Consider the following 24,876-nt stretch of genomic DNA (forward strand, 5'->3'; position numbering starts at 1 on the left):
TAAGGGTACTTTTGTATGGGAGAAGGTGTAAAAAATTAGGCAGAGTTACCAATGGCCTTGTGTGACATTTTATGGGCCTTAAGGATGGCTATCCCCTTAGCACTGATGGATTGTTTCTGTGGGGGTGGGAGTGGCAGCAGGGGAAGGATATATCAAGAAGGATTGGAAAGGTTTGGCAGGCAACTGGTGTGGACAAGTACAGGTGTGCCCTACTCTGCACTGGACTTCCTGCAGCAGGAGATAGCATCAGGCTATAGTTATCCAGCCAGGGCATGAGGGAAGAATTAACAGTACTCTTTCACAGACCTGAACCATGATTTTCTCGAATTTCCAAGTAGTCTTTTGCACACTCTGATGAGTTCTGAATATCTAGCGCTTCAAATCTAATGGTGAGGTAATGACCCGCAGGTCCATGGAGAAACCATTCGCACAGCAAATTGTCTGGATAGTGAAGATCAGGAAATCCAATACTTTCAATGAGTCCATTTTGTCCCATCAATGTTCCACCACATACAGCTGCAAAGAAACACAGTCCTGTTCACCTCTCCTATTCCTGGAACTTTGCATCTTTCCTTCCCATCAAACGCAGAGGAGAAAACATGTTTTCAAAGTGATCACTGAATGGATCATTTGTTTTTCATCTGATGTGAGCACAGAGTTTGTTGAGTGCCAGCGTCTCTTGGCCTAGAACAGTGCCATTCAACCAATGACATTTGTACCATCTGACGTACTGTGAAGTACCACACTGACTGAAAAGTGTTGGCCCCTAGAACACAAATTATTCTTGTCCCTAGGCAGAAGCTTATTCCTCTCAGCTATCCCACAACAACCAGAAACATTAGAACATAAGAAGATACTTGCTAGATCAGACCAAAGGCTCATCTAATCTAGCATTCTGTTCCCACAGAAGCCAACCAGATGCCCATGAGAAACCCACAAGCAGGACATGAGTGCAAAAGCACCCTGTGTTACCTGGTGACTGGTATTAAGAGGGATACTGCCTGTGATACTGGAGGAAATATACAGCCATTATCATTAGTAGGCATAGATGGACTTAGATTCCATGAATTTGTATAATCTTCTGATAAAACAACCTTCTTTTTCTACAAGACAGCTAGTTTAATATTAGGGGACAATTGTAATATTATCTTATTATTCAATGCCAATTTGTGTTATTGCACTAACAAGTAATTTCAAATATGAATATTTACTAAAGCATTTAAAATACAGAGTGGTAGGCGGCAGTATTGCAACCGAAACTCTCTCCCCGACCTGAGTTCGATCCCAGTGGAAGCCGGGTCTCAGGTAACCGGCTCAGGTCAACTCTGCCTTCCATTCTTCTGAGGTCGGTAAAATGAGTACCCAGCTTGCTGGGGGAAAGGTAGTCATGACTGGGGAAGGCAATGGCAAACCACCCCACTACAGTCTGCCATGAAAACGCCAGTGCAAGCGGCATCCCTCTGTTGTTGTTGTTGTTCAGTCGTTCAGTCGTGTCCGACTCTTCGTGACCCCATGGACCATAGCACGCCAGGCCTTCCTGTCCTGCGCTCTCTCCCGGAGTGTGCTCAAGTTCATATTCATTGCATCCGTGATGCTATCTAGCCATCTCATCCTCTGCCGTCCCCTTCTCCTTTTGCCTTCAGTCTTTCCCAGCATCAGGGTCTTTTCCAGGGAGTTTTCTCTTCGCATTAGGTGGCCAAAATATTGGAGCTTCAGCTTCATTATCTGTCCTTCCAATGAGCACTCAGGGTTGATTTCCTTTAGGATGGACTGATTTGACCTCCTTGCAGTCCAGGGGACTCGTAAGAGTCTTCTCCAGCACCACAGTTCGAAAGCATCAATTCTTCGGCGCTCAGCCTTCCTTATAGTCCAGCTCTCACAGCCATACATTACTACTGGGAAAACCATAGCTTTGATTAGACGGACCTTTGTCGGCAAGGTGATGTCTCTGCTTCTTACTATGCTGTCTAGGTTGGCCATAGCTTTCCTCCCAAGGAGCAAGCGTCTTTTAATTTCATGGCTACAGTCACCGTCTGCGGTGATCTTGGAGCCCAAGAAAGTAAAATCTGTCACTGCTTCCATTTCTTCCCCTTCTATATGCCAGGAAGTGATGGGGCCAGATGCCATGATCTTAGTTTTTTTAATGTTGAGTTTCAAACCAGCTTTTGCACTCTCCTCTTTCACCCTCAACAAGAGGCTCTTGAGATCCTCTTCGCTTTCTGCCATTAGGGTGGTATCGTCTGCATATCGGAGGTTGTTGATAATTCTCCCGGCAATCTTAATTCCGACCTCTGATTCATCCAACCCAGCATTTCTCATGATGTACTCTGCATATAAGTTAAATAAGCAGGGTGACAATATGCAGCCTTGTCGTACTCCTTTCCCAATTTTGAACCAATCGGTTGTTCCATGTCTGGTTCTGACTGTTGCTTCTTGACCCTCGTACAGGTTTCTCAGGAGACAGGTAAGGTGGTCTGGTACTCCCATCACTTTCAGAATTTGCCACAGTTTGTTGTGATCCACACAATCAAAGGCTTTAGCGTAGTCAATGAAGCAGAAATAGACGTTTTTCTGGAATTCTCTTGCTTTCTCCATGATGCAGCGAATGTTGGCGATTTGATCTCTAGTTCCTCTGCCTCTTCGAAACCCAGCTTGTACTTCCGGTAGTTCTCGGTTCGCATACTGCTGAAGCCTAGCTTGCAGGATTTTGAGCATCACCTTGCTGGCATGTGAAATGAGCGCAATGGTGCGGTAGTTTGAACACTCTTTGGCGTTGCCCTTCTTTGGAATTGGAATGTAAACTGACCTTTTCCAGTCTTGCGGCCATTGTTGAGTGTTCCAGATTTGTTGGCATATTGAATGCAGCACTTTAACAGCATCATCTTTTAGGATTTTAAATAGCTCGGCTGGAATACTGTCATCTCCGCTAGCTTTGTTGTTAGTAATGCTTCCTAAGGCCCACTTGACTTCACTCTCGAGGATGTCCGGCTCAAGTTCAGTGACCGCACTATCATGGCTATCAGGGACATTCAGATCTTTCCTGTATAGTTCTTCTGTGTATTCTTGCCACCTCTTCTTAATCTCATCTGCTTCTGTTAGGTCCCTGCCTTCTTTGTCCTTTATCATGCCCGTCTTTGCACAAAACGTTCCCTTGAGATCTCCAATTTTCTTGAAGAGATCTCTAGTCTTTCCCATTCTGTTGTTTTCCTCGATTTCTTTGCATTGTTCATTTAAGAAGGCCTTCTTGTCTCTCCTTGCTATTCTCTGGAACTCTGCATTCAGTTGGGTATATCTTCCCCTTTCTCCCTTGCTTTTCGCTTCCCTTCTTTCCTCAGCTACTTGTAAAGCCTCATCAGACAGCCACTTTGCTTTCTTGCATTTCTTTTTCTTTGGGATGGATTTCGTTGCTGCCTCCTGAACAATGTTACGGACCTCCGTCCATAGTTCCTCAGGCACTCTGTCTATCAGGTCTAATCCCTGAAATCTATTCCTCACCTCCACTGTATATTCATCAGGGATATGATTTAGGTCATACCTGAAAGGTTTAGTGGTTTTCCCGACGTTCTTCAATTTAAGCCGAAATTTTGCAAGAAGCAGCTCATGATCTGAGCCACAGTCAGCTCCAGGTCTTGTTTTTACTGACTGTATGGAGCTTCTCCATCTTTGGCTGCAAAGGACATAATCAATCTGATTTCGATATTGACCATCTGGTGACGTCCATGTGTAGAGTCGCCTCTTGTGCTGTTGGAAAAGAGTGTTTGCTATGATCAGCATGTTCTCTTGGCAAAACTCTATTAGCTTTTGTCCTGCTTCATTTTGTACACCAAGGCCATGCCTGCCTGTTATCCCGGTGATTTCTTGACTTCCTACTTTAGCATTCCAATCCCCTATGATGAAGAGGACATCTTTTTTTGGTGTTAGTTCTAGAAGGTGTTGTAGGTCTTCATAGAACCGATCAACCTCAGCTTCTTCGGCCTCAGTGGTTGGGGCATAGACTTGAATTACTGTGATGTTGAATGGTTTGCCTTGGATTCGTACTGAGATCATTCTATCATTTTTAAGATTGTACCCCAGTACTGCTTTTCCCACCCTTTTGTTGACTATGAGTGCTACTCCATTTCTTCTAAGGGATTCTTGCCCACAATAGTAGATATGATGGTCACCTGAATTAAATTCGCCCATGCCTGTCCATTTTAGTTCGCTGATTCCCAAGATGTCGATGTTCAATCTTGCCATCTCATGTTTGACCACCTCCAGCTTACCTTGATTCATTGATCTGACATTCCAGGTTCCTAAACAATATTGTTCTTTACAGCAACGGATTTTCTTTTCACCGCCAGACACATCCACAGCTGAGTGTCCTTTCGGGTTTGGCCCAGCCGCTTCACTCTTTCTGGCGCTACTTGGAAATACCCTCTGGCATCCCTCTAGGGGTCAGTAATGACCTGGTGCTTGCACAAGAGGAACCTTCCCTTGGAATAGTACCCGCATTGTTCATTAGTCTATAGAAACATCTTCCTTGAATGACACAATACTGTGTCAATGTAAATATATTGGAAAGTTGAGACAGAAGGGTTTCAAAAATCAATTTGTGTATTTTGCATAACTGTTAGGGCCTGACGAAGTTGATTCAGTTCAAAATTTACAATCAGATTCCTAAATCTAGCCTTTCTCCTTTGGATTTCAAATCAGTAAAAATATTAGGCAGTGATTAAAAGTTCATTTTACCTCTTGAATACTTGGCATTGAATCCAGCCCGCGTGTCTATACCATCTGACCGAAATCTCATGTATAGGGCGGAACCAGAAGATCTTTGAATGCCTGGCAGAGAATTCCCACACAGCTTGACGATCTCTGGTGCACTGGAGTCAGCACCATCTCGTAATTCGAGATAACTTAATGTGCAGCTAAAAGACAACAATGGATGCATACATTTAAAAGAAAAAAATTGCAACATTTCAAGAAGTATCTGAAACATGCAACTAACAACCTTCAGTTAGCTCAAATATGAGCAGGCAGAAAAGGCAAAGACAGAGAGGTTAGCAATCAATAAGGACTAGAGTCATCTGAGAGATAAATCAATTGCAGAGAAAGAAATATCTAAGTAGGTCACAACACCACGTACAGCACACTTCACAGTTCTTTATTATCTGGTTTGAAGCATGGGAAAAGCAGCTTTGAGCACTGGGTTAGAAAACTATGAATTTAGAAAGCTTACTCCTGATTCATTGAAGTGCCAATTATTAATGCAATTAGTTCAATCAAGCATCTTTGAAAATTAGTGTAAAAGTGATTAGACCTACCTTCAAACACATATAACCATGAAAACAGCTACATGCTGAGGATGATTTTCACTCATATAAATTCAATAGGAAAGGTTTTAGGGCATATAATTGTCCCTGAGTATCAGTGTATGGTGTGACAGGTGGGGTGAAGGTAAAGTGTGTGTGTTAAGAGTGTTAACCAGAGTATGAACTGAAGGTTTGCAAAGGTAAAGAAAGCAAACAAATCTCACCACTAGCATTCTTTTCCTTCATTAAATATACCAGGCAAACAAAACTGAAAACTGTAATCCCCTCTCTCTTTCAAAAAGTTCTTTGTATTTTATTTTAAATGTAACGATACATTCAAAATGCGGATTTAAATGTTGCTTGGTAATTAAGGAGGAAAAAAATTACGAATCATTCACTTGTCTCTGTATTCTCCAAAAGATCACTGTCCATTTATGCCAAAGACAATATGCCTGTGAAACAACTGACACATTCATGTTCCCATTGGTGTGATTCATGTAGGCCTTAAAGAAGAACATAATGAGCAGCTAAAGCAAAGAAGGGTTGCTTTGGTTGCTGGATGTTTCCCTAGATATATTTCCAGCTTTCTAGCATTTGCAGAGTTGCGGACAGGTGATCCTACTCTGGCTGTCAGTCACCTTGACCATTCCCATTTCTATCACAGGGCAGTCTATCTAGGGGCCCTGCAGTCCTTTCCCATCCCAATTCAGTTTTGGGGAGGAGAAAACGTGGCAACTGGGGTGGGAGTTTCACCCCATCACAACATCTCAGAAGGATCAGATCATCTTTTCTGGGGAGATATCTGACAATTATTTATGTCCCTTCTGGTGGCAGAGAAAAAGATGGAACGTTGTAGAAGAGAAGCTACCTTAGCCTGTGGCAGTAAAGACCTCCCCAACTACTCCACAAAACAACCACATAGACTGCCAGTGGCTTTACTGTAGCATAAACTCAAGACCGAAGATATTACACCCGCATGTTCTCTAGACCAGCCGTCCCCAACCTTTTTGGCACCAGGGACCAGTCCAATTTTTCCACAGACCGGGGGGGGGGGAGGGTTCTGCTGGTGGACTGCCGGCCGCTGGGATGCAAATGTCCCTATTCTTTGCAGTAATCGGCTACGTAAAGATTTACGTAGCCTATTACTTGTAGAACAGGGATGCAAATGGCGTCCGTCAGCAGATGCCATTTGCGTCCCAGTGGCTGAAAGTCCACCAGCTGCCAGAGTCAGCCGGCAGCTCCGCAGACTTGCCACAGAGCGGAGCTGGAAGGGGCTGGCGAGGATTCCTGGGGGGGGAGAGACGGATCACCTCCCACCCCACGGATCCAAGGTGAGGGGGTTTCGCACACCCCTGCAGCCCGGTTGCTGACAGGCCACGGACCGGGACTGGTCCACGGCCCGGGGATTGGGGACCCCTGCTCTAGACTTACAAGAGAAATAAAAACAATCTGTTGACAGAGAACCTCACTACATCAAATAAAAATCTTTAATAATAACTCTAGAAAATGTAAAGATAACGAATGTCATAATGTGTAAATACTCCGTGGAAAGCTGAATATCGAACTGATCTTCAAACTGCAGCTCCACTGCTCCCCCATTGGGAGCAATTATCATCCAGACACAATCAGCATGTGGTGGATAATTGCCAGGATAGTTGGGTGAAGAGATAAATCCAGAGGGGCTGGTTTGACTGATATAGATGTTCCCTCCACAAGCTAGAAAAATAAAAACATCATGAACATCTTATTTATTTACTTACTTACTTACTTACTTAATTATTTATTACGTTTCTATACCACCCCATAGCCGAAGCTCTCTGGGTGGTTTACAAAAGTTTAAACATTAAAATACAATATACAAAGCTTAAAAGCCATTTACATAAAAGCATACAGACAATATATACTAAGAACATATAACTAAAACGACTTTGAACTAAAAATAATTTTTAAAAAATCCAGCAATAAAACAACACAGCTTAAAATAACACAGCTCCCTAAGGTACCTTGGACCTAGACCATGTAAGGCTTTAAAGGTAAGAACCAGCACTTTATATTCTGCTAGGAAACAAATTGGCAGCCAGTGTAAAGATGTTAAAACTGGTGTACTATGGTATCCACAGGATGTCCCAGAGACCATCCTGGCTGTCATATTTTGTACCAGTTGAAGTTTCCAAACTAAATATACAGGCAGCCCCAAATACAGCGCATTGCAGAAATCAAGCCTAGAGGTTACCAGCGTGTGCACCACCGTTACCAGGTGCACATGTTCCAGGAATGGGTTAGCTGGCATCTTGTAGGCCCCTTGTAGGCCCCTTCCAACCCTACTATTCTATGATTGATTCAGCCGAAACTGATAACAGGCACTTCTCACCATGGCCTCCACCTGGGGTGCCAGGAGCAGGGTTGGGTCAAGAAGCACCCCCAAGCTACGAACTTGCTCCTTCAGGGGGAGTGCAACCCCAATCCAGAACTGGTTGACATAACTCAATACCTGAATTAGGACCCTTCATGATGAGCACCTCTGCGTTGCCTGGATTCAATTTCAGCTTGTTCTCCCTCATCCAGCCCGTTACCGACTTATAATTACACATATAATGAACATGTATAATCAGTTCCTTACCTGGGAATTCAATCCTCACACAATTGGAATTGCACGAGGGGCAGAAGGAGGGCATACCCACTAGCAACTGCACCACCCTGCACACCTTGGAGGAGGAACATCTGAAGTGTGGAGCCTGCTCTACAGGTGTAGGTTTCCCACATTTCATCAATGTTTTTGTACACAGAGCCTTTGTTTGTATTTAGTGCTAATGCTTGACGGAGCTTAGGCACCTGTTGAAAACTTATCTGTATACCCAGGTATTTGCTGATTTTAATACCTACCTAGCTTGGTAGATTTTCTTTGTTGTTGTTTTTATCTTTGTATTTTATTTTAATTGTTGTTTTAATAAATTTTGTATACTACCCTCTGATTTGATAATGAAGTGCAGTATATAAATATGTATAACAACAACAACAACAATAATAAATACTCACCAAGACCCTTTGCCTCATACTTCAGTTTAAATCCTTGCCCTCCATTACTGCTATCCGAACTGAAGTGGACAAACAGCTGGTTATCCGTGGTATACATCGTAGAAAAGGAACTGCTACCACAAAAGCGCCCATTCCTTCCACTGGGTCCTAATGGCGGGGCAGAGAGATCTGGTCCATTTCTAAGCTAAAAAGTAAATTGCGAGCATTGTCATGGTGAACAGTTTGTTAAGAAATGGTCCAAAAGAGCTGGTCTAGAAAACATATAATCATCAAAAATTTATACACTACTTTTAAATGTTCAAGGTGCTTTAAAAGTTTTATTTTAGCTTCACAGCAAATATGCAAGATCAAAATATTACTCTCATATTACAGATGGAAAATGATGTAGAGTTCCTTGTGTAATGTCACCCAGTGTATGCAGGGAAGACCTGAGATTTCAACCTAGCCCTTTTAGGCCTAATGTCATTTCACATGTTAGAAAGTGAATGAGTCTACTGTGTGTTTGTAGTTCACCCCATAGCGTAACAAAGGAAATACCGCTCTTTATGACGAGGACACACCACCAATGGGGACTCAGGCCCCCTGTATACATGGCTGAATCATCTCACACATGACGTGATTCACCACACATTAGATTAACTGACCATTAATTTGTGAAATTAATATATTGTGAAATTTATATATTTGTGAAATTGTGAATACTCTTCTTTATCCATGTGACTATATAGTGGCTTTCATATCAACAAACCTACCCATACACTACACTCAACATCTAAGGCCCTCCTCTGGCTGCCTAGTCTGAGGGAAGCTCAGAAGACAGCAACAAGGGTGAAGGCCTTCTTGGTGGTGGCCCCCCAATTATGGAATAATCTCCCCGATGAGGACCACCTGACACCAACATTGTTATCTTTTTGGCGCCAAGTTAAGACTTTTCTCTTCTCCCAGACATTCAGCAGCATATTATAAGTTTTAATCGATCCTGGATAGTCTTATGGTTATGGCTGTTTGTTTGCGATTGCTTGTTTGAAGCTGTTTTAGATATATGTTCTCTTGTGTATATTGTCTGTTTGTGGGTTTTTAATGTAAATGGCTTTTAATCTCTGTATACTGTATTTTTAACATGTTTAATCATTGTAAACTACCCAGAGAGCTTTGGCTATTGAGTGGTATAGAAATGTAATAAATAATAATAATTATAACATTCCCATTAAGCACAGGTATTTAATAGAAATATTCTGCTTGAAACCCTTTGAAAACAAATTGTCCATCTAGATCTACTTTTAATTGTTAAAGCAGTCATAACAGATATCATTTGAAGCAGGGGTGTCAAACCTCTTTCAGCCTGAGGGTTGAATTCACTTTTGGAGAAACACTCAGCGGCAACCTTCCAGCAGTGGGTGGGATCAAAATCCCAGCATATTTTAGTTTACAGGCCTTACTGCGGGTAACTAAGCCTTAGGAGAGGCATTCCAACCTTATGAATGGGGGAATAAATGTGCAAAAGCCAGGAAATCACCAAACAATTGGTGGTTGGCGGAAAGGGGTGTGGCTAACTAGGCAACCCTGGACAGTTCGATTGGGACCCCAGGTGTGCCAGGTTCAGTCTGCAGGCCTGAGGTTCAATACTCCTGATTTAAAGGCATCAGAGATGGAAAAGGAGGACAAGTATATCCTCACTGTCCTTGGTTTCCACATTTTCCTAGAAAGCAGCAGACCCCAAACAAAACTGTTCCTTAATTCAGCACATCCAGAAGTGACAACTTAGCGGAAGCTCCACCCACTGTTGCTACTCCCAGCTCTACAGGGGATGCCAAGGTTCAAAACAATAACTAAGCCACAGTACAACCCCCACCCCACCCCCGGATACATAACAGGACCAATCTACATGGGATCTTAAAACACACAGTTTAGTCTTGTGTGTTTCTTTTTAAACTCTGAGGTATCTCTCCCCCTGCTCTTCCTCCCACACTGTGGCCCCAATGAGAAACCACCCCATTCCCCAACCCCACCTCCCTACACACAAAGCAGCTTTCCCTTTGTTGCAGGAAGAAAGCTGACATTGGCATCATGTTTAATATCACATGTACTTTTGCCGTACAGTTCTGACCTAATCATATTTGCCTCACCTCAATATAATCTCCATGGCTGCAGGAAGCATCGTCACTCAGGACCTCAAATGGCTGTTCAAAATGGACACCAATGATGAAACCAGCAGTAACCAGAACATGCCAAGAACAGTTAAGGTTAGGAGGATAGGTCTGTGGATATTTGGGTGAAGTGATCACTCCTCTGTTAGCATGCAAGTAGCCACCACAACCTGAATAACAGGGATAAGACTCCATTAAGAAAAGTATTTTAATAATTATTTAATTATATGTAATTCCTAACTTAATTTAATACCTATCTCATCCAAGTTCTACAAAACTTAGATTTGCAATTTAGGGTAGGGGTAACTTTGGGAGGTCTGGGGCCATTTTAACCCCTGGACGCGCACCCCCACACTTTGCAGGATGCACCCCTCGACAGTGCCATTTTTTTAATGGCATCTGGAGCAGCTGTTGTTGTTGTTGTTGTTCAGTCGTTAAGTCATGTCCGATTCTTCGTGACCCCATGGACCATACCACACCAGGCCTTCCTGTCCTCTGCTCTCTCCTGGAGTGTGCTCAAGTTCATATTCATTGCATCGGTGATGCTATCTAGCCATCTCATCCTCTGCTGTCCCCTTCTCCTTTTGCCTTCAATCTTTCCCAGCATCAGGGTCTTTTCCAAGGAGTTTTCTCTTCGCATTAGGTGGCCAAAATATTTGAGCTTCAGCTTCAGTATCTGTCCTTCCAATGAGCATTCAGGGTTGATTTCCTTTAGGATGGACTGATTTGACCTCCTTGCAGTCCAGGGGACTCGTAAGAGTCTTCTCCAGCACCACAGTTCGAAAGCATCAATTCTTCGGCGCTCAGCCTTCCTTACAGTCCAGCTCTCACAGCCATACGTTGCTACTGGGAAAACCATAGCTTTGATTATACAAATCTTTGTCTGCAAGGTGATGTCTCTGCTTCTTACTATGCTGTCTAGGTTTGCCATAGCTTTTCTCCCAAGAAGATAGCGTCGTTTAATTTCATGGCTACAGTCACCGTCTGCGGTGATCTTGGAGCCCAAGAAAATAAAATCTGTCACAGCTTCCATTTCTTCCCCTTCTATATGCCAGGAAGTGATGGGGCCAGATGCCATGATCTTCATTTTTTAATGTTGAGTTTCAAACCAGCGTTTGCACTCCCCACTTTCACCCTCAACAAGACGCTCTTTAGATCCTCTTCGCTTTCTGCCATTAGGGTGGTATCATCTGCATATCTGAGGCTGTTGATAATTCTCCCAGCAATCTTAATTCCGACCTGTGATTCATCCAACCCGGCGTTTCTCATGATGTAGTCTGCATATAAGTTACATAAGCAGGGCGACAATATACAGCCTTGTCGTACTCCTTTCCCAATTTTGAACCACTCGGTTGTTCCATGTCCGGTTCTTACTGTTGCTTCTTGACCCTTGTACAGGTTTCTCAGGAGACAGGTAAGGTGGTCTGCTACTCCCATCTCTTTCAGAATTTGCCACAGTTTGTTGTGATCCACACAATCAAAGGCTTTAGCGTAGTCAATTAAGCAGAAATATATGTTTTTCTGGAATTCTCTTGCTTTCTCCATGATCCAACGAATGTTGGTGATTTGATCTCTAGTTCCTATGCCTCTTCGAAACCCAGCTTGTACTTCCGGTAGTTCTCGGTTCACATACTGCTGAAGCCTAGCTTGTAGGATTTTGAGCATAACCTTGCTGACATGTGAAATGAGCGCAATTGTTTGGTAGTTTGAACCCTCTTTGGCGTTGCCCTTCTTTGGAATTGGAATGTAAACTGACCTATTCCAGTTTTGTGGCCACTGTTGAGTGTTCCAAATTTGTTGGCATATTGAGTGTGGCACTTCAACAGCATCATCCTTTAGGATTTTAAATAGCTCAGCTGGAATACTGTCATCTCTGCTAGCTTTGTTGTTAGTAATGCTTCCTAAGGCCCACTTGACTTCACTCTCGAGGATGTCCGGCTCAAGTTCAGTGACCGCACTATCATGGCTATCAGGGACATTCAGATCTTTCCTGTATAGTTCTTCTGTGCATACTTTCCACCTCTTCTTAATCTCATCTGCTTCTGTTAGGTCCCTGCCTTCTTTGTCCTTTATCATGCCCATCTTTGCACAAAACGTTCCCTTGAGATCTCAGATTTTCTTGAAAAGATCTCTAGCCTTTCCCATTCTATTGTTTTCCTCAATATCTTTGCATTGTTCATTTAAGAAGGCCTTCTTGTCTCTCCTTGCTATTTTCAGGAAATCTGCATTCCGTTGGATATATCTTCCCCTTTCTCCCTTGCTTTTCGCTTCCCTTCTTTCCTCAGCTACTTGTAAAGCCTCCTCAGACAGCCACTTGGCTTTCTTGCATTTCTTTTTCTTTCAGATAGATTGAGTTGCTGCCTCCTGAACAATGTTACGGACCTCCGTCCATAGTTCCTCAGGCACTCTGGTCTATCAGATCTAATCCCTGAAATCTATTCCTCACCTTCACTGTATATTCATAAGGGATATGATTGAGGTCATACCTGAATGGTTTAGTGGTTTTCCCTACGTTCTTCAATTGAAGCCGAAATTTTGCAATAAGAAGCTCATGATCTGAGCCACAGTCAGCTCCAGGTCTTGTTTTTACTGACTGTATAGAGCTTCTCCATCTTTGGCTGCAAAGGACATAATCAATCTGATTTCAATATTGACCATCTGGTGATGTCCATGTGTAGAGTCGCCTCTTGTGCTGTTGGAAAAGAGTGTTTGCTATGATCAGCATGTTATCTTGGCAAAACTCTATTAGCCTTTGTCCTGCTTCATTTTGTACACCAAGGCCATGCTTGCCTGTTATCCTGGTGATTTCTTGACTTCCTACTTTAGCATTCCAATCCCCTATGATGAAGAGGACATCTTTTTTTGGTGTTAGTTCTAGAAGGTGTTGTAGGTCTTCATAGAACCGATCAACCTCAGCTTCTTCGGCATCAGTGGTTGGGGCATAGACTTGAATTACTGTGATGTTGAATGGTTTGCCTTGGATTCGTACTGAGATCATTCTATCATTTTTGAGATTGTACCCCAGTACTGCTTTTCCCACCCTTTTGTTGACCAGGAGTGCTACTCCATTTCTTCTAAGGGATTCTTGCCCACAGTAGTAGATATAATGGTCACCTGAATTAAATTCGCCCATGCTTGTCCATTTTAGTTCACTGATTCCCAAGATGTCGATGTTCAGTCTTGCCATCTCATGTTTGACCACCTCCAGCTTACTTTGATTCATTGATCTTACATTCCAGGTTCCTAAACAATATTGTTCTTTACAGCATCGGACTTTCTTTTCTCCACCAGACACATCCACAGCTGAGTGTCCTTTCGGCTTTGGCCCAGCCGCTTCACTCTTTCTGGCGCTACTTGGAAATTCCCTCTGCTCTTCCTCAGTAGTATATTGGACACCTTCCAACCTGAGGGGCTCATCTTCCGGCACCATCTCTTTTAGCCTTGTGATACTTTCCATGGGGTTTTCTTGGCAAGAATACTGGAGTGGGTTGCCATTTCCTTCTCCAGTGGACCACATTTTGTCAGAACTCTCTGCCATGACCTGTCTGTCTTGGGTGGCCCTGCACGGCATAGCTTATGGCTTCACTGATTTATGCAAGCCCCTTTGCCACAACAAGGCAGTGATCCATGAAGGGGAGCAGCTACAGAGCACTAAAAGGGTCAAAATTAGCTTGCAAATAAGCTAATTTGACCCTTTTGGTGCTCTGTAGTTATTCCAGATGCCATTTTTCCCCATTTATTTTCTTTTATAATTGGAGGGGAGGCATTGGAAGGCAAATGCAGTCTGCTGCATTTGCCCGCCCCTGACTTACAGCTTCAAGCTACTATATAATTATCCCCACTAAACCGACCTTTGAGCCAAGATTGACCTAGTTAACAGACCTCGAACCTGCTTTCAGTCTTAATTAATCTATCTTTGCAAGTGCCTTTCATTACAAGATCTTCACCTATTATTTATTTTATTTATTTTAAAAAAGATATAGCTTGCTTTTTTCCAAAAACACACTCAAATGAGCTTACAAAAAGAAAATATACATACAGTAAAACTAAATCCACAAAATACATTCAACAATAAACAAGAAATTCTAAAGTCAATAAAAATAGCCACTCATTAAATCCCGAATGCAGGTGGACAAACAAAGGAAAACAGCCTCAATCTATTCATTATGATGGTAGGGGTTGGGGGGGGGGGGTTCAGCTGAAGGCCTTTCTAAATAATCAGGTTTGAACCAACACAAAGATAAAGTACTACATCTTGGTTAATCTCAACTGAGAGGATATTCTCAGTTGAGAAGTGCATGGCATTTGGGGAATTTTCAGCCCCCCTGGAGGGGATCCCATCTGCAAAATATCAGGCAGTTTGGCCAAGTAGTTTTTGTGCTAGGCACAGGTGAAATGTGCTGTTCTCAGAAACTCAAACCAAACTGAGAAGGGATAATAATCAGAGAAATTAGGTGTGTTGAAGTGGAGGCGGTCACTATCCTTAATCTCTGCTGTAGGGTTCTTTGAAGTGCAAACAACCCTTTTCCCCCAAATACTTCCTATTCAGAAGAATCACAGGCTCTGTTTGGCTGAATACACACATTACCTGGCAGGCAGGCTGGCAGAGTAGTTCATTTTTGTAGTAAGGTGCTTTTTTTAAGCACACACAAAAGGAATATTTTTATATTTATTTTATATTTTAATAAAAAACAATTAGCCACACCACACCTACCAAATTTCAGATAGTTTTTAATTAAAGAAATGAAACAAGTGAAATGAAGGAACTGAGGCCATAGCAAAGTGCACATCATGATCCAGGTTATATTTATACATGCAGTTGGTGATCTGATCAGGCACTGGAAACCTCCACCTTGTGGACCTGCACTTCCCCCACCCCATCTCCTCCATCGTGGCCTGCCTAAGCCTCTTTGGGGTGAGAGACAGAGAGATTGGAGGAGTTCCGGCACTACCAGACTTCTGCTTGCCCCTGCTGCCTGCCCGCTGGGATGTCGGGGCCTGTTCCCTGGGCATGACCGACTGGTGCTGCCTCCTTAAGTGCGGGAGCAGGCTGCTGGTGCTGTAGCGCCCTGGCTGTTTCCCCCTGCTCAGAGACACCTTGAAGTGGTGGCAGACGGCAGTGCTGGGATCCACTCCCACCTCAAAGTGGTCACACACGATACTACCCTGACGTTTCTGTGGAGACAGAGACTGCCTGCCTTGAGTCTTGGGGGCCACCACATGAGCAGGGGGGAAAATAGAAGAGGGGTCGGGTGCTGGAGCCTCTGCCTGCTGCTCGTCCTCCCCCACACCCTGGAGGATCTCTTGACCCTCTACCACACTGAGGACATCAGACACCTCTGACCTCCATCAGTGGGCTCCCCTCTTCCACTACTGAAGGAGATGGTGCTCCTTTGGCAGCAGTGCTACTGCTGATGCCTGCACCAGCCTCCTCAAACAGTGACCTCCGGGTACTGCAACTTGCCTCCGCCCTCTGCTGCCCTGGTACACCAGGATGCACTATCCGGACTGGGGGAGAGCCAGCCACTGATGCTACTCCCAGGAGCACCTCGCCCACCTCTGCCACTGCCAACAACACCCCAAAGATGCCTCCTATTGAGCTTGCTTGTTTTGCCACACAGCATAGTATCACATTATTTAAATAGTAGATGTTGATGTGTGTAATGCTTTGCCCACTGTTTTTGGAAATGTGGACTGTGTAGTGCTTTAACACACACTGTTTGCTTGTCCACAGAGCACAAGCACGCACACACACACACACACACACACACACGAGTTAAAGAAAAGCAAACACTAGAATCCTAGAATCATAGAATAGTAGGGATGGAAGGGGCCTACAAGGCCATCGAGTCCAGCCCCCTGCTCAATGCAGGAATCCAAGTCAGAGAACCCCTGACAGATGGCTGTCCACTATACTACATGCAAAGGGCAGGGGGGACTAACTGTAATCATAACAGAAGAGAAAGGGGTTTAAATTGGGGTGGGGGAGAGATAAAAATGGGAAGGGAAGGAATGCAGGACTTGAGAAGAGGGCATGGTTGTTGCAGGAAAGGGAGCTGGGCCATCTGTGGAAATCCTGAGGGTGAGATTGGGATCCTCAGTAGGGCTTGATTTGCCCCCAGGCCTGAGGTTCCCCACCTTTGTGCAAAAAGATCAGAGAGAGAATGTTGTCCTTGGCATTTCAATGAACCCATGATTCATGAACTGCTTCACCAGCTCCTCATAGCCAAACTAAGCACCACATTTTGTTACTCATATACTAGACCTACAGCATCTGAGGTATTATATTTCCTGGACAGAGGAAACCACAACTTCTTCTGAAGCAATTGTAAATGTGTGGAAATTTATGAAGGATTAGAAGGAATCTCCTCTTTTTTCATTTTTAAAGTATGTCATTTGAGATTCTCCAAAATAGAGGAACCTTTTCCCCCCCTTCAAAATCCAACTCAACAGTCTGATCTTTCATCGTATACATCAGGGTGTGGGGTGTGTGTTTTGCATTTTTAGGCTCTTTCGAAATTTCTAACTGCATAAAAACTGTTGCGCTGATTCATTATATGAAATTTATGTTCCGAGTTCTTAAAAAACCCGCAATATTGCAAAGGCAGCTTGCAAATCTGACCACTACTGTGCACTTCCGGGCAAGTGTCAAAAGACTTTCAGCAACTACCTCTTTTGCAGCTGCTTTGAACTTGGAAATGTAATGAAGTTAAGCATATATTTTGAAAAATGCACACCAGCAGATTCATACTAAGCCACTTCGGGTTCCTTGCAAGAGGAAAAAGGCAAGATACAAATCTAATAATAAATAAATACTACAAATATGTTGAGAGGATTCCTGCTGATCAGGTGTTAACAGGTTGCTTGGTGGTAGAATAGGCACTGCAGGCTCCTATGGTATTTGGCAACAGTTGGGTATGCAATTTTAAGAAACCCAACAGAACAAAGCAAGGCAAAGGCAGGATAACTAACAGCACAAATGATCTTGCCCCAAGCCTTCCATTTCTAAAGGTCACATATGGAAGGCTAAATTAGCATCACCAATCCAGTCAGATAATCCAGAACCTCGAGTCAGGTAAGTGATAAATTATAGAGCATACAAGCATATTCCAACCCTCCCTAGTATGATCTCATCACAAGTGAGATGAAATTCCCCCATTTCTTTTTGAAAGGTCATGATTTTGATAGTTTTGAGGACTGTACTCCTTTGCCTGCCCATCCCAGGTCACCCTTTTGACATTCACAATAGCTCTTGCAAAGAGTTATCCCGAAACTTTTGTATACAGCCCAGAACAGCTGTTGACTTGATGCTACCTGAGAGTTTTCCTCTAGCCCCTTTGTGTCATTGTATTGTTATGGTGGGTCTTTTACATTTTTGCACTATTTGGTCGGAGGCCAAACCGCTTTGTGCAGCCTTCCCCTGGTTGACTAGTGGGAAGGATTGCAGCCGAGCCCCCTTTGATTTGGGAATCCCTTCTGTCCCCCCCCCACTTTAATCAAAGCCACTTGTGTCCAAGCCAAACTCCTGAGAGTTTGCCTTGGCCTGCAAGTCATTTTTCTGGCTGTGCATTATTGGTGCCACAACAGTAGCGCCTTTGTTAAGGCCCATCTGTAAATGAAATAATAAAGAGGTGGAAGGTGTAAATTCATACAAGGAGGTATAAATTGGAGTGAGTGCGTGAAATAGCTCTAGGTTACCTCTGGCCTGTCCTCCCCCTTTGTCACAGGGGCTGCATTCCAGGATTAGTCTTGATGCACAGACCATCCTCATAGCCAAATCCTTGCATGCTTTCTCTCTCTCCTCCACCCCGTCCTGACAGGTTGTCCCTGAACCTTTCTTATTCTCCTCCCAGTAGCATTAGGACCTCGATTTACCTAGGCCCTACTTCCACAGTTTCCTTGCACCCAGAAACCCACCTTTGCCCGGATGTTACACACATGTCTGCAGCCTAGTCTATGCATCTCAGCCCTCAGATTAGTTGCCAGGGGAATTCTGAAGTTAATTCCCCCAGCATTTGAGCCTCCTGCATGGACCTTCATATATTTCTTAATTATATTTAGTGGTTTGTTCTGCATGTTCTGTTTGTAACATACTGATATTTTGGGATTTCTATAACCAATGCTCTACCAGCTAATTTCTCTAAATAATTATTGTACATTTTAAATTCTTGTGTGCTTAATAAATTTCCCATTTTCCAAGAAACCTGTGTGTGTGTGTATGTGTGTGTGTTTGTGTGTGCACAACATGCATGCGTATCATTAGGTCTCCACCAGCCAAGATGTACTATTGCCAAGATGCAAAGATCCCTTAACAGAGATGTGTGTCATGAAATGTGTTCAAATGTGTACATGTATCTAGAGAGCACATTTGGTAACACAGGACAGGCAATCATAATGAAATAAAATAAGTCTATAATAACTTCTTTGCCATTTCCCCCTGTAAATCTGCAGAAAAAGCATTCAGATACATTTCAAAAGGCAACTTACTTTTGTGGTAAGAAGCATTAAACCCAGCACCAGTAATGCTTGCATCTGAAGTGAATCGAATGAACATGGCATCCCCAGTTGATCTTATTGGACCAGGAACTTCACGGCCACATACAGTGGAGATAACTGGTGCAAGACTGTTGTCTCCTATGAAAAGAAATGGGATAGGAGTGCATTGACATCCATGCACTTAAAGTTTGGGTTTCCATACCAGTTATTTGTGAAAGGAGCCATGCTTTATTTGGAGAAGCGACATTGCAGCTGTAAGTTCTCATTCTATTCACCACTTAATGACATTGGTAGCCAGACCATGTCAGGTAGTTTATTGCAAACCATACAGATCACTCAGTCACACTGACTGGTGTAGGGGGGGAGCAACAAATTCTGGAATTCATGCATTTGGACTCCAGGGATAAGTAGAGATGGAACATTACAGTACACTTGATTTTCAAAATCAGAGTCGCCTGAGGGCTGATCCATATATTAGAGCAGGCACATGGCGGCCACTGGAAACCACTTCTGTGTAGTAGTAGCTCCATCTGATGGCAGCAAACATGTGGGAGCCGCTTACTACATGGATGAGCCAGATTTCATTGAGTCTAGAGCAGGGCAGGTAAGCCAAGCCAAGCAGGAGGTAAATGTGCAGGTGTGTGAAGCAGGCAAGTAGGGGAACGGAATTTTTTATTTTTATTTTTTTTGATAGCAATTACAGGGGTTTCATAAGCCAGGCCTTCCATTTGCATCCCACGCTATGGGGAGGTGCAGATGTTTCTCACCATCTCTGAAGACAAGTGCATCATAGTTGCATGAGCGGTGAGACTCCATGTCCAAGGCCAGGAGGTTGAACTCCACTGTTGAGTCTGGTGCTCTGATAACCCACGTACAATCTGCAAAATTTCTGTAGGTCGAAGGCCAATCTGGTGAGAACAGGAATAAGGGCACTTCTCGGGTTGTTGTTGAGTACCCTCCGCATGCACCTGTTGCAAAAGTGGAAATTAGTTTTTAAAAAGAGTTTACATGTTCTTCCTGTTTAAAGGATACACTTTGTCCCTCCTTGTATGTCTGTTTGTGTATGCCTATAATATATGTGTGTGGGTGCGCGTGAGTGAGTGAGTGACATACTGCCTCTAAACATGGAGGTCCCATATAGTGATAATGCCTAGTAGCTGTATCACTAATGATTGTCTGCCCCCCTTTTAAAGAAATCTAAGGCAGTGGCCATCACCATCCTGTGACAAATTTAATACATCCAAACTGTGGCATCTACATGGTATCCATTTATTTATTTGTGATACTTAGATACTGCTTAATAGAATAAAATCCCTAAGTGGTTGAATTAATGAAATCCCTGTTATTTCCCTGGTACAGACTCAGGTCTGTTCTCCCACCTCTCTTTTCTGCACAGTTGCTTGCAGCTTGACTCAGTAGAGTAGAGCCAAAACCACCCTAGGTAGGCATACTGTACATACCAGTGTCAGCACTGGAGTGGCACTACTTTGAAGTTGTTTGCGGCATGGTTTCCAAAATGGTCTTGTCAGTGTTGTTTTCTCCCACATTCCTTTTTTTTTTTTTTAAAGCAAAGTTCTTTCCATCCCATTCATGAAGAAATGTGCAAAATTTGCTAAGTTCTTCTAAAAAACTGAACTGAACAAAATTCCCACCCATCTGCACGCAGTCAAATTCAATAGGTGCGGCCATCCTCAGCATGCAGAGGACTATGTTGGACCTGCCTGCCGTGCAGATGTGAAAGATGACGAGTCTATCAGAAAAAAAGAGCTGATTGACAACCCTAATTCACAGCCACAAACATGGCTGACTCCACGGGATTCAAACCCAGACTTTTAAGAACTAAGCACTCAAAGCCCAGGGCCTGGATGGATGAACCTGTCAGGTTTGCTCTCCCACGTTCAAATTTTTAACTCTCAAGTTCTTTCCATCTTGTTTATGAAGAAATTTTGTTAAGTTCAAAACAAACAAAATTTTCAGCCATCCCTGTTTACAACCACTGGATTATACCCTTCCACTTTACAGACTAACCAAACATATGCCAAGAATTATACATGTTCATTGCCTGTGTTTCTACCAGTTATTTGTCTGTTATTGTCACAAATCGGTTAGCTACATGGATGGTAGACAAACCTATTGGAATGGTATTTCCAGCATCTGTGGGAGCTTCCACTGCGTACCAATCCAAAAGGAAACCCCTCCCATTTACAGAAAAATCAGAGATGAACTGGAGAGTAACGGAGCTTCCAGAGGAGGTGAAAGAAGAAGTGGTTACACCACAGTATACTGCAATGAGACGAGCGTGTGTGCTGGGCCCATCGTACACCTGGAACAGCAAGAGAATAGATGAGCAAGGGTGTTTTATGTTTAAAAAATAAGTGGCCAAGAGAAATGAAAAGTATGTTACTGGTGTGATGGCTTTAGCTGCAGAGCTGGTATTTAAACTACTTAAAAGTAGTGATGCTACCGAATTTCATAATTAGTCTGTTTTCTGGTCAAACCTTGCCTGTGTTTGTAATCTTTTTAACAAGCCTGGACCAGTGGTTTATGAATTCACTATTAAGTTTGGAATTCATTGCGAGCTTCCGAGCATGTGCTGTCTGTATCGAAACAATGCCGTTTCTGTGCATGCGTGGCATTGCTTTGTTTGACCTTTTCCTTGCCTAATCCAGTCCTGCTTCCCTCCTTGCTGCCGCCACCATTCGAAGAAGGAGGATTCAGCAGCCCCCCTTCCAAATTGTTAGTCGTCCTACTGTCTCCTTAGCAGCTTCCTTCACTGCCACCACAGCTTTTGACTCCGAGGAGGCACTACTATTCTAAACTACAGTTCCCAAGATGCACTTTGACATCACACATGTACAAAAGCTCATTTACATGGAATGAGAGTTTGCTCTGAGAGAGAACTCTTGTCTAAGCCTACATGGGTGAGTATGTAAGGATGGACGAAAGTCCCTTACCTGGTCCGGCAGCTGTGTTTGGTGGGGGGGGAGGCGCTCCGTTTCTCCCCCCAAAATTCAGGCTGGGGGGGAGGCGCCCTGCCCCTCCCGGCCAAAATTCAGGCCAGGGGGGAGGCGCCCCATCCCTCGCTGCTGAAATTCAGGCCGGAGGGGAGGGCCCCGTCTCCCCGGCCGCGAAATAACAAAGTAAATTAAAAAAAAAAAGTGATAGGCTACGTAACAATTTATGTAGCTTATCATGGCTGACTTTGAAAATCTAGCCGTGATAGGCTACATAAATCGTTACGTAGCCTATCACGTTTTTTGGGTTTTTTTAACTTTACGGGGAAATGGCGGTGGTGGCAGCCGGTCGGAAGACCGGCCGCCACCCCCGCCCCTGCCAAAACGCCGCTGAAACGCTGCCGGGACCCGCTGCTGAGAGGGACATTCGACAGAGGTAAGTCCCATCCCAGGGGAGTGGCGGGGGGGGGTGGCGGAGAATTTCACCACCAATTTCGGGGGGCCGAATGCGTTGGCATTCACCAACGCATTCGGCCTCCCGGAGATTTGTGGAGAAATTCTCCGCCATCCCTATGAGTATGTTATTTTCAGGATAAGGGTAACAGTATGGGTAAGTTTGCCCATCACTACTTAAGAGTTTCCAAAAGTGTGCTAATTCCTCAGTCCTGGCTGGTTTTCTGAGGAGAAAATAAACTCCTCCCCTCTAAATGAACAAGTTGGGAATGAGCCTTTGTTCCATACTTTTATTAAAGCCCTGTTCAGGCATTCAAGATAATGTGCCTATTTGCTATTTTTGTCTATTTGCCTGTCTATTTGCTATTTGGGGGGTGGGTGGGGGAAACAGCAGTTGGTTGGGGCTTGACAGGAAACCAGAGTAGACTGTATTTAATCTGGATTGGGGCCCCAAAGGCCGCTTTGCCTTCAAAATAAAAGTGGCCAGCTTAGGCACACTTTAACATAGTACGTAGCAGTGGAGGCTGGTGGTTCCGATGTCAGTGAGGCAGAGAATCCACTCTGGGTTTCAGTCAGAACTCTGAAGGAGCTATCCTTTAGCTCCTTTAGAGTTCTGAGAGACAGAAGCAGTCAGAACTCTAAAGGAGCTGTCCAAGGTGCAAACCAAAGCACCTTGGATAGCTCCTTTAGAGTTCTGGCTGGTTCTGACTGAAACCTGGAGCAGATCCACAGCCCCACTGACATCGGAGCCACCAGCCTCCACTGGCATGTAGTTTGGCCCTTTGAATCTCTTGGGCAGGCATCTCCTTTGAACACAAATGCCATTGCCTCACATCATGGGTACAGTCATTCATGAATGGTTCTGCCAAACTCTAAGAGAGGAAGCAGTTAACCATGCAATCCTATACATGTCTTCTCAGAAGTTCAATGAGGCTTACTCCCAGGTGAGTGGATATAGGATCACAGCAGCCTAAATGTCTTACTTGATACACTTCCATTTCTAACCAGACGATTCACTTCTGGAATAACTTGACTCCTAAGCTCTCTAGGGCCAGGTTTCTGACGTATAAAACCTATTGTTTTTTATCCATGAGAAAATAGCTGAATTAAAATCCCACAAACTGACATGTATTCACAACAAATGCTTCTGTAAGCACAGTCTCTTTTTAGCTAAAAAATGCCACAAGAGAACAATAACATTTTTGGTTAGGGGGAAAACAACAACAACAACAAACATTCTTGCATTTTTTTTCAAGATCCAGTGTGATAGTGGGTCATTAGTGATGATTCACCCTAATTTCTCCATATGTGGAAGGTGGGGTTTGTTTTACTAGGTTTCAAAAATCATTATGTGGTGCAAAACCAAACTCGAGACAGAAAATGAAAAACAGAGGACTATGAAAAACTTTATAGGATGGGTGATGCTGAGCTTCCGGTAATTGACGTAACACTTTTCAAGTAACAGAAGTCAGTATAAAGTGACAATTTGGCCTGATGAGTTTGAAACATAAGGACACTGCTTCGCTAGGTGGAGAGGAAATCTATAACTGGGGACACACACACACGAGACAGGAATGGAACCCTGGGGGTGTGCCAATGATGATGGTGGTAGGGCTCAGCAGATAAGGGCTGGCTCAGTAGTTCCCACTGGGCTTTTGGGACGACCTGGGATTTGTTTGAGGGGGAAATAAAACCTGTTCCTTACACCAAGTGAGCAAGGGAAGGGGTTAGCCTATGCAAGGCATGAGATGTGGCAGGCATGGCAGGGGAAACTGGAAAAGTGGAAAGGAATTCTAGTGACTGTGCAAAAACAGGTAGATATTATGATGGGCTGACCCCGGCTGCTGCTCTAAGAGATTTTGTTGCCTGAATCAAAGGACAAGAATTCCTTTGCAATTCCATGTATAGAAGCCAACCTTAATGGCAGTAGAATTATACATTATGATTGGCAATGGGACATCTTCCTCCACAGAACCTGAGGACAGCAGGTTAGTTTACGTTAAGGGTGGGGAAAGTATGGCCCTCCAGATGTTGTCAAATGGTGACTCCCAGCATCCCTCACTATTGGCAATGCTGGCTAGGGCTGATGGGAGTTGCAGTCCAAACACATCTGGAGGACCATGTGTTCCCCACCCTTCATTTAGGGTAAGCTGGCATACAGAGCTCTGTCCAACAAAGGAACAAAGGGGAACAGCCAGGGAGCTCAGGAAAAATATGTGTGGGCCGGGCCACTACACACGCACACACACACACACACAGAGCAGGAGCATCTGTGGCCTGAGGCTGCTGCCCCACTCTGCCTAATGTTAGGGTAGGTACCAATCATTCATAAGGATAAGCAGAACAGTAGGACTTAATTGCCCCATGAAAGCATCCGTTAAGTGTAGGCAAGTACATCTTTTTTGTAGGTAGTACATCATTTCACTCTTACTGATGTTGTCACCAGTCTTATTATACTTTTCTGTTTATTCTTGACAAGCATCTTGAAATGAATGTCAA

At 43.8% G+C, this 24,876-nt stretch overlaps 1 protein-coding gene across 2 annotated transcripts in view; it reads right to left on the bottom strand.

Annotated features, from left to right (window-relative positions):
- CUBN (cubilin) overlaps nucleotides 1–24,876 on the bottom strand; it is a 260,102-nt gene that overhangs the window by 73,967 nt on the left and 161,259 nt on the right. For both annotated transcript variants that reach the window (XM_084860471.1, XM_084860472.1), the window contains exons 39-46: nucleotides 21,101–21,293; nucleotides 19,738–19,938; nucleotides 18,962–19,108; nucleotides 10,454–10,644; nucleotides 8,328–8,511; nucleotides 6,833–7,007; nucleotides 4,729–4,907; nucleotides 307–516 (exon numbers count right to left, since the gene is read on the bottom strand). In XM_084860471.1, the coding sequence (XP_084716597.1) occupies nucleotides 307–516; nucleotides 4,729–4,907; nucleotides 6,833–7,007; nucleotides 8,328–8,511; nucleotides 10,454–10,644; nucleotides 18,962–19,108; nucleotides 19,738–19,938; nucleotides 21,101–21,293 (1,480 nt within the window). The remainder of the gene's footprint in view (nucleotides 1–306; nucleotides 517–4,728; nucleotides 4,908–6,832; nucleotides 7,008–8,327; nucleotides 8,512–10,453; nucleotides 10,645–18,961; nucleotides 19,109–19,737; nucleotides 19,939–21,100; nucleotides 21,294–24,876) is intronic.

The sequence above is a fragment of the Heloderma suspectum genome, chromosome 5 (genome assembly GCF_057233095.1).
Source record: "Heloderma suspectum isolate Gila_16-S chromosome 5, 16-S_ref, whole genome shotgun sequence".
Taxonomy (NCBI): Eukaryota; Metazoa; Chordata; class Lepidosauria; order Squamata; family Helodermatidae; genus Heloderma; species Heloderma suspectum.